The sequence below is a fragment of the Nicotiana tomentosiformis genome, chromosome 11 (assembly GCF_000390325.3).
Source record: "Nicotiana tomentosiformis chromosome 11, ASM39032v3, whole genome shotgun sequence".
Classification (NCBI taxonomy): Eukaryota; Viridiplantae; Streptophyta; class Magnoliopsida; order Solanales; family Solanaceae; genus Nicotiana; species Nicotiana tomentosiformis.
This window is the reverse complement of record NC_090822.1, coordinates 71,952,208-71,963,300: the sequence shown is the minus strand read 5'-3', so window position 1 is coordinate 71,963,300 and position 11,093 is coordinate 71,952,208. Positions and strand designations below refer to the sequence as shown.

The window sequence follows — 11,093 nt, the reverse complement described above, 5'->3', positions numbered from 1 at the left end:
TGAGATTTTTATTGAAGTACCTCATTGGCACTTAAACCTGTAGGGAAGAATAAATGTGAGTAGTTAGAGGTATTGGGAGTAGAGTTTAGTCCTTGGTTGAGCTACTCTCCCTGGCACAAGCACTGCCGTGGGTCTTGAGATTATCATTGATTGTTACAATTTCCTTATCCCCCCTTAACAGTTCATTTCATGTATGATTATATGTATAGAGTAGCATATCTAATTGCCTTCTTTTCTTTTTGAACATATATTATAATTGGGCTTGCCGAGTTCCGAAAGAACTCAGGCCCAAATCCTACCCCTGCATATTTTGGGAAGACTGAAGTCAGCTGATGTCCGTTTCTGCTATCTGCTGGGCCTGCCTTTTTTAGGCCCAAAACAAGAGTCCATACTTTATTGCTTTACTGCTTCACTGCCTTTGCTGCATTTTATTGTCTTTATCTCCCATATGTATACAACAATTATCATATTGGATTGAATGCTTCACTTTACCTCTTTGAATCATGTAGACAATCTAGACAAGCCCTAATAGATATAGGATTAAAAGAGATATTAGACTTAGTAATAGATAGACTTAATTCGCTAATTATACATTGTTTATACTAATCTTTACTAATGATTTTATGACGTCATTTGGGAACAAAATAGCTTTAGCAAAGGCGATAATCCTCTCTTTTCAAAAACCTGAAACGGAATCTAAAGCTGGTCTTTTAAACTATAAGTTGAATCTTGTTTTGACTAGTGCAAAATAGGTGCAACACAAGCATTAATCCAGATCACGATTAGCATGGTGCACGCCTACAGGCCCGTCACCTAGCATGTGTGTCATCCCAACACAACACAAATAAAATGTTATCTAGGGATAAATACCCTCAATTCCAAGATTAGAAATATTACTTACTTCATAGCGCGGTCCTTTGCCACGCAAATCGGCCTCCGAGCGATTCAAATCTAGCCAAAGCAACTTAATTTCATCAGTAGTAGCTATATGAAAAATTTCTAAAAGATAAATCTAAAGGCTTTAATCAAAATCGGAAAGTCAACACAGAATGTCAACCCTGTGCCCCCACCTTGGAACCCTACAAAATTCAAACACCGATTCAATTACGATCCAACTATACTAAATTCATCCAATTCTATCCATAAATCAACCCCCAAATCATCAAATCTTACTCTCCAACAACATAATCTAAAATCCCCAATTTCCACTGCAAACACACATAAACTAGATGTAATAATCAATGGGTAATTAATATTTATCAACAAAAATGATGAATCTTCACTTACCACTTTAATCGTAGTCAAAACCCTCTCAAAAATTGCCTCTAGCCGAGTTCCAGAAGTCCAAAATGAGAGAAAATCATGAAACCCTTCTATTATAAGTTCCGTCCAGCAAAACCACACCCGTGGTCCAAAAGATCGGACCTGTGATGCCACCTTTGCAGTCAAATTTATGTATCTATGGAATTCACTAAGACACCCCACCAAGCGCACCTACGGCTAAAAAATACGCACATGTGGGACTACTTCTGCAGTCCTGCCTTCACTCCTGCGCATCCGCACCTACGGAAAAATTCCGCTTCTGATACTCTAACTCATCATTCTCGTATCCACCTCTGCGGCAACATTCCTCGCACCTGCAGGCTTGCAGATGCGAAAAGTACCTCGCATTTGCTGCTCTGCCAAGCCCAGCTAACCTCCACTTCTGCGATAATCCTGTCGCTTTTGCGACTTCGCACCTGCGGTCAAGACCTCGCAGGTATGATCACACCAGAAGCCATAAGTTTCAGCAATTCCTTAAGTCCAAATCTCAATCCAATTTCAATCTGAATCACATCCGAGGCCCCTGGTACCCCATACAAACGTACCAAGGTCCTAAAACATGATACGAACCTAGTCGAAGCCTCAAATCACATAAAATAACATCAAAATCATGAATCGCACCCAATTCAAGCATAATAAAAGTAATGAGCTTCCAACTTCTAAAACCAATGCCGAACCATATCAAATCAACTATGAATGACCTAAACTTTTGCACACTAGTTCCAAATGACACAACGGACCTATTTCAATTTCCAAAACCAAAATTCGAACCCGGTATTAACAAAGTCAACTCTCGGTCAAACCTCTCAACCTTCCAAACTTTGAACTTTTCAACTTTCGCCAAAAAGCCTCAAACCAACCTACTGACCTCCAAATCAATATTCGGGCATACACCTAAGTGCAAAATCACCCTACAAATCTATTGGAACCATCAATACTCCATAGAAGTTACTTATTGGACCCATAAATACTTCAAAATACTCCATATTGGACCTATCAATACTCTATAGAAAGTCAAACTCCGGTCAACACTTTTAACTTAAGCTTCCAACCTTGGGACTAAGTGTCCTGATTCACTCTAAAACCTCCGCGAAACAAATCCAACCACCCCGACAAGTTACTTAACCACAAATGAACATAGAAGAAGGGATAAATAGGGGAACGGGCTACAATACACAAAATGATTGGTTGTATTGTTACATTCTCCCCCTCTTAAATAAACGTTCGTCCTCGAACGGGTTTAGAATCATAGCTGGAGTCTCAAATAGGTGTGGATAACTTCTCTCCATATATTCCGCTCGGTCTCCCAAGTAGCCTCCTCGACTGGCTAGCCTCTCTACTGAACTTTCACTGAAGCTATATTCTTTGATCTCAACTTTTGAACCTGCTAATCCAAAATGGCCACTAGCTCCACATCATAAGTCAAATCCCGATCTAGCTTAACTGTGTTGAAGTCCAAAACATGAGACGGGTCACCATAATACTTACGAAGCATAGAAACATGAAAGCGCCACCTTTCCAACTCCCTCGAGCATCTCAAAGGGACCGATATATCAAGGGCTTAACTTGCCCTTCTTCTCGAACCTCATCACACCCTTCATGAGCGAATATTTAAGCAATACCTTCTCTCGTACCATATATGCAATATTACAAACTTTCCGATCAACGTAACTTTTCTGCCTATCCTGAATCAACTTGACATTATCCAAGGCATCCCGAACCAAATCAGTGCCTAACAACCTAACCTCCCCCGGCTCAAATCAACCAACTGGAGAATGACACTGCCTCCCATATAAGGCCTCATAAGGAGCCATCTGAATACTTGATCGGTAGTTGTTGCTGTTGGCAAACTCTGCAAGCGGTAAGAACTGACCCCATGAACCCTTTGAATCTATAACATAGGCGTTTGGCATATCCTTCAAGATCTAAATGGTGCGCTCGACATGTGTGCATAACTCATGATGTACAACTCTCTAGAAATGCAATGTGAACTTCGTGCCTCAAAAGAAGATAATGGACACCGGCACACCGTGGAGACGAACAATCTCCGTGATAGAGATCTGATCCAGCTGCTTTGAAGAATAGGTAGTCACCACTAGAGTGAAATGTGCCGACTTGGTCAGCCTATCCACAATAAACCACACTGTTTCAGATTTCTTCAAAGTTTGTGGGAGACCAACAACGAAATCTATGGTAGTACGCTCCCACTTCCACTTGGGAATCTCAAGTCTCTGAAGCAAACCGCCCGACCTCTGATGCTTGTACTTCGCCTGCTGGAAGTTCAAACACCGAGCCACAAATCCCACTATATATTTCTTCATTCTTCTCCACCAATAGTGTTGGCTCAAATCCTGATACATCTTAGCGGCACCCGAATAAATGGAATACCGTGAACTGTGGGCCTCTTCAAGAATCAACTCACGCAACCCATATATATTGGGCACACAAATCTGACTCTGCATCCGCAGCACCCTGTAATATACAATAGAAACCTCTTTGGCATCGCTGAACTGCACCGTGTCCTTAAGGGCAAGCAAATGGGGGTTGTCATATTGAAGCGCTCATACAAGGATGACCGAGAAACCATGCAAGCAAGAACCCGGGTAGGCTCCGAAACATCTAAACTCACGAGCTGATTGGACAAAGCCTGAACATATGATGCTAGCGGTCTCTCACAAACTGGAATATATGCTAGGCTATCAATACTCACAGCCTTTCTACTCAAGGCATCAGCCACTACAGTGGCCTTCCCGGAATGATACAAAATGGTGATATCATAGTCTTTTAATAGCTCTAACTATCGCCGCTGCCTCAACTTTAGATCCTTTTGCTTAAACAAGTGATGCAGCCTCCGATGATCTGTGAATACCTTACAAGACACACCGTAGAGATACTATCTCCAAATCTTCAATGCATGAACAATAGTTACCAACTCTGAATCATAGGCGGCATAGTTCTTCTTATGGGAATTCAGCTGGCGCAATGCATAAACAATCACCCTACCCTCCTGCATCAAGACACATCCGATGCCAATCCGCAAAGCATCATAATAAATTATATATGAATGCTGATTGCAAAACTAGAACTGGAGATGTGGTCAAGGCAATCTTGAGCTTCTGAAAGCTCTCCACACACTCATTAGACCACCTGAATGGGGCACCCTTCTAGGTCAATCTAGTAAAAGGTGCAGTAATGGACGAGAAACCCTCCACAAAACGGTGATAGTAACCTGCCAAACCAAGAAAGCTCTGAATCTTCGTAGCTGAAGATGGTCTTCCAATTCTAAACTGCATCAATCTTCTTCAAATCTACCTTGATTCCCTCACTAAACACCACGTGGCCCAAGAATGCCACTGAATCAAGCCAAAACTCATACTTGGAGAATTTAGCATATAGCTTCTTCTCCCTCAACGTCTGCAGTACAACCCTTAGATATTGCTCATAATCCTCCTAGCTGTGTGAGTACACCAGATGTCGTCAATGAACACGATGAAATATGAATCAAGATATGGCTAGAATACATTGTTCAACATATGCATAAATGCTTCTGGGGCATTGGTCAGCCCAAAAGATATCACAAAAACTCGCAGCGACCATATCAGGTCCTGATCGCTGTCTTCAGAATGTCAGAATCCCGAATCTTCAACTGATGATACCTTGACCATAAATCATTCTTCGAAAATATTCTAGCACCCTGAAGCTGGTCAAATAAGTCATCAATGCATGGTAGTGGATACTTGTTCTTAATTGTAACTTTGTTCAATTATATGTAATCAATACACATCTACATAGTACAATCCTTCTTCTTCATAAATAGAACCGGTGCACTACAATGCGACATACTAGGCCTGATGAATCCCTTATCAAGTAGGTGCTGAAGTTGTTCATTCAACTGCTTCAACTTTGCTGGTGCCATATGATACAGAGGGATAGAAATGGGCTGAGTGCCTAGCACCAGGTCTATACCAAAATCAAAGTCCCTGTCATGTGGCATGCCCGGCAGATCTACAAGATATACATCCGAAAAGTCTCTCACTACCGGAACGAACTCAATGGTAGGAGTATCAGCACCAACATCCCTCACAAAGGCCAAATATGCCAAACATCTCTTCTCAACCTTCCGTTGAGCCTTCAAGTACGAAATCACTCTGCTAGGAACATAATCCAAGGAACCTCTCCACTCTAACCTTAGCATCACCGACATCGCCAATGTCACAGTCTTGGCATGATAATCTAGAATAGCGTGACACGATGATAATAAATCCATGCCCAAAATCACGTCAAAATCAACCTTGGTGAGTAGTAAAAGATCGACTCTCCTATCATAACCCCTAATAGCTACCACACATGACCGATATACACGGTCCACCAAAATAGAATCACCTACTGGCGTAGATACGTGAACATGCATAACAAAAGAATCACGAGACATGTCCAAATAATGTGCATAGTACGATAATACATATGAATAAGTGGAACTAGGGTTAAATAATACGGAAGCATCCCTGTGGCATAATCATTACGTCTGAAGTAACTGCCTTAATCCTGGAGGGAAAAACATAGCATCGAGCTTGACCACCACCTGATCAACCTCCCCCTCTAGGGAGACCTTGAACTGCTTGAGTCCCACCCCGAGCTGGCTGAGCGGGTGGTAGAGTAACTGGTGCGGAAGTCATAGCCTGGCCTCTCTGCTAAACGGAACCTCCCATAAGATGGGGGCAATACCTCCTCACATGCCCCAATGCTCTACACTCAAAGCAACCTCGATCTAGAGATGGCGGCGGGGCCTGAACTAGACCCCAAAAACTAAAATATCTACTAGAAGAACCTGGTACTGACGAACCCTGAACTGATGGAGCACGATACAAACTCTAAGATAGGAGTGCACTGGTAGGTGACTGATCCGAGTGAGTACTGTATGAACCATGACTAGCTGATGCACCATGATTAATCGGACGAGCCATCTAAGCAAGTCTATAAGGATGACCTCTACTATGATGTGACTGACCTCCAGATGAGGTACCACTAAAACCACCTGAAACACGGGGCCTCTTCACTTCCCGCTCCTCGTGCTCAAGCCTACGAACTAACTCCAAGCGCCTAGCAATCTCAACCACCTAGTCAAACCTAACATCTGTCTCGGCTTCTCAAGCCAAACTAAAACATAGGCCATAGTTGAGGCAACCAATGAACCTCCTGATCATCTCTCTCTCAGTAGGAACCAACCACACTGCATGACATGCCAAATATGCGAATCTCATCTCATACTGATTCACTGTCACACCCTCCTGGTGTAGCTGCTTGAATTGACTGTGCAACTCCTCTCTACGAGTTTGGGGAACAAACTTCTCTAAGAAGAGAACCGAGAACTCATGCCACGTAAGTGGTGATGCGTCGATTGGCCTGCTCAACTCATAGACCTGCCACCATCTGTAGGCTGCCCCTGTCAGCTAAAATGTAGTGAATGCAACCCCATTGGTGTCCAAGATACCCGTTGTGCAAAGAATCCACTAACACCAGTCTATAAAATCCTGAGCATCATCTGACTCTACTCCACTGAACTCTAGAGGCTTAAGCCTCCCAAACTTCTCCAATCTCTTCTGCTCCTCATCACTCATATGGGGACCAACCTTAGCGACAGCAACCGACTGAACTGGAAATACACCTGGTGTCTGGAGTCCCTAAGCTAGCATACAAAGTCCATTTTACATTCAGTTCTCTTTATCAAAAATCACAAAATTGATTAATCAAAATTCAAAAAAATTAAAATGAAATGAAAATCTAAAAATATTTTCTTTCCACCCTTCCTAAACTACGCTTGACCTGTTCTCATTTCAATGAGATACGTAGGCAACCTTCGGGTTCAGTTTTATTTTTTCAAAAATCACAAAAACTTGATAAAGTCAAATATTCAAAAAACTTGTTAGGCCAAAATTCAAAATCCAAAAAAGGGGGAAACCTTCCTCACGTGTAGTCCCTTTTATAAAAACAAATCACCACAAGAAATATATAAACTCCCAAGCCAAAAGTAACTTAACGGTGGGCCTGAATTTATCAAAGAAGGATACTGCCAGTATGTTCTTTTTTAAATTAATTGTTAAAAACAACTAAACAATTATTTAAGAAACTCTTTTACAAATCCTTCAAAGAAGCCTTTCTGGAAGCACATCTAAAAGAGGTCAAAAACCTCATTCTATATATTTATGCCATAAGAGTGGCCTTATGCCCTTTTTTTTAGGAATTGCAAAATGCAGTAAAAACAATGAATTAGTAAATTAAGAGGCAACTTTCTGGTGCCTTGCTTTAAGAGGGGATAAATCTCTTTTTCTGCAAATCCAGAGGCCACAAAAGTGGCAAATAATCAACCCCAAATTCTTTATTATTATTATTATTATTATTATTATTACTATTATTATTATTATTGTTATCTTAAAAATAATATAATAATAAGCCTAAAAGCCTTAAAATAGACTCTTGTCTTGCGGCTGATTTAGAAGGCAAAACCTTCTCCTTAAAAGTAACTCAAGAACGCTGTTATGCGGCGCAGGTGATTGAACCAAAATAACTTACTATTTATTTCATAAAATTGCTGAAAGTTTAGGAGCTTATAACAATAAACTTTCTCTCAGTATAATCTTGTTGCAATAGCAGCAGTATAACGCCATCTAAAAAGTAAAATGCTTAAACCTTTAGACTATAGCCCTTTTTTAGTTTGTTTACTGTTTCGTCGTTGTTTTGTAGATTACCATCTTATTGAAACAAAAAACAATATGCTATATCATATTTTCCGGACCATCAATTTACCACAAGAATATAAAGTGAATCCTCTGATATATATGATTTATAGAAACTCGTTTTTGAACAATGATTAAAGTGAACTTAATTCTCAATGATTTAACAAGATATAGGATCTGATATCAATTGTTAGAAACAAACAACTTTGAAATCTTTCATATTTTACCCAAGACCTATCATGTCAAATCATCAAGAAATAAAATTAGATGTGGAAGCGTACCTGGATCCATGAGAGATGATGAAATCTTTCGTCTTGCAAGTTATTGGTCTTCCAAACCAAGGCGGGTGGCTCTCAACTATATCCGTAAAGAAAACCCTACATCTGATTTGGAGACCATAACTCATTTATAGTTGTACTTGTTTATGTAATTCTAATTTAGCCCATCATTAAATTAGAAGTTACATCCGAGTATCTACACATAAGAACCATACTTTAGGAGGTGTCTTATAGATCCATTAAACTTTAAACCTTAGTAGATCACCTTTGATTTGGGTCAACCTTGTAACGATAACAACCAACATACAATTATAAGTCCATAAACTCTTACATACAGGACCGAGTGTGGTTTTGGAAGGAATTAATCAGACCTCTATGATACTCTATCAGTATATGATATATATGTCACAACCCAAAATCTCAACTCGTCGTGATGGCACTTAACACACTTGTTAGGCAAGTCGTTAATTTCTTAACAGCTAAACATTTGAATAAAACATGTAATAATCTCAACAACGGGAATCTCATAAATACCTAATACAAATAACTGAAATACTGCTACAACCACCCCAAAATCCGGTGTCAACGAGTACATGAGCACTACTAAGTATCAACATAAACCAAAACTCTAGTACAATTGTCTGAGTAATAGAACAATACTGAAGAAAATAAAAGAAAAGATAGTCAAGGTCTGCGGACGTCGTAGCAGCTACCTCGAAGTCTCCGAGCAGGTACTAGCACAGATCTAGCAATCACCATGCTCAGATATACCTAGATCTGCATACGAAGTGCAGAGTGTAGTATGAGTATAACTGACCCCATGTACTCAATAAGTAACAGAACTAACCTTGGGCTGAAAGCAGTGACGAGCTCAGAAGAAAAACAGTTAGAGTCCAATATAATGACACACGGGTATAATGATGACAACAACAATAAATAACTCAAGGAATTATCATAATCGGCTCGTTCATATTACAAAAATTTAGACATGCTTTCAAGTTCAACAATTAAAGTCTAACACTGCTAGGAACAAATCAGTTACAGCTAGCATGAGCAATGGTACATCTCTCTGCCTACATGTCAGATATGTATGTCAAATGAATAATTCCAAGGTGATATTCCCAAGTACTCTCACTCTCAGAATACTCAATCTGTCTGACTCAAATGCCCACTCATCACACACATAATCACTCAGTACTGTACGGGTCCCTGGCATCAATGCCCCTCACCAAAATACGTGTATATATCACTGTGCATGCGCTCACTACTGGTATGTCAGACTCCGGAGGGGCAGATCCTTCCCAAGCGCTAATCAAAGCCTATAAGGCCTGCTGCGGCGTGCAACCCGATTCACATAATAATAAAGCCAATATGGCCTGCTGCGGCATGCGGTCCGATACACAATAACACTCACAACTCGGCTCTCAGGCCCACCTCAGTCATAAATCTCTCAAGTCTCAAGGGCTAATAATCTTGTACCACTCAGCTCAAACAATGATAACATGTGATGTAATAGTGAATGATAACAGAAACTGAGATATAATATACAAATTAAAAATCATGATTGAGTATATAATTATAGTTAAAGCAGATAACTCAAAACAACAGAAATAACCTTATTAGGTCTCACCCGAATAAGCATATAGCCTAAACATAATTTCTACTACTCTAACTACTCTAACAGGTAGGGATTACACGGATAAAACAAAGACTTGATATCAACACAGTACAAGCTGTTGACGGCCAATTTTGACTCTCCTTTTTTAAATTTATTTATTTATACTTAATAATTTACAATGAATGTTTTGAAAATGTTTTCAGTCAGTAATACCTGTTTTCACAAAATTAACTAAGTATTAGTTTTAAAATTAATAATTTAGTATTAGTATTATGTAATTACAAATATATTTATTATTTTGAGATTATTAAAGTAACTTTATATACATCACACAGGCTTTATGATTAATTTAACGAATTGCTCTTTAACTGCTAATTAATTAGACTAATATGTTGATAATTCAAAATTAGTATTATGATTTAGAAAATAAAGTATTTTATAAATAATTAATTACAATAATTAGTAGCATATTTGATAATTATAATTTTTACTATATTTTATTGGAAATAATTAAGTTTATTTAAATTAATTTTAAAAAGGTTAAAGACTAAAGGACTATAATTGCAATTGCACTCCTAAACACAAATTGGCTATTTTCTAAATCAAAAGTTGCCCAAACACAAGCCCAATCCGCTAATAACCCAGTCCAAGTCCACCCATATTTGCCACTTTGTCTGTCCGTGATCTCTTCTCCAAGCATATCCGCGTATGCTATGTCACCTCCCCATAACACTCATAAAAGAAGCATAGTGAATCCAAGTTGTGCATTCCTTAAATCAATGGCTCAAAATTTATCTTTGTTTTCCCTTTAATTTAAAATCACTCATCAGATCTCATCTCTACCGTCAAAATATTATGATCAGACGGCTACCAAAATTCCTCTTCAAAATTGTCACGACCCTAATTTTCCACCTTAGGATGTCATAATGGCTCTAAGACTAGGTAAGCCTAACACATGCCCATTTAATAACAAAATTAAACTATTTAATCATTTATCATAAACCATTAAATGATATACAAAGCCACATACGGCCAATAGTTATATATTTCCCCAAACTGGTAGTACAGAGTCATAAGCACTATTAAAACATACTAGAATTTCTAAACACAACATTGTTTTGAAATACAGTTTAACAGTAG

At 39.2% G+C, this 11,093-nt stretch overlaps 1 protein-coding gene across 1 annotated transcript; it reads right to left on the bottom strand.

The window, feature by feature from the left end:
* Nucleotides 1-5,107: 5,107 nt before the first annotated feature.
* On the bottom strand, nucleotides 5,108-5,755 carry LOC138901647 (uncharacterized). The gene has a single exon (XM_070189426.1). It carries the CDS (start codon nucleotides 5,753-5,755, stop codon nucleotides 5,108-5,110), a length of 648 nt encoding a protein of 215 aa, XP_070045527.1.
* Nucleotides 5,756-11,093: the final 5,338 nt, after the last annotated feature.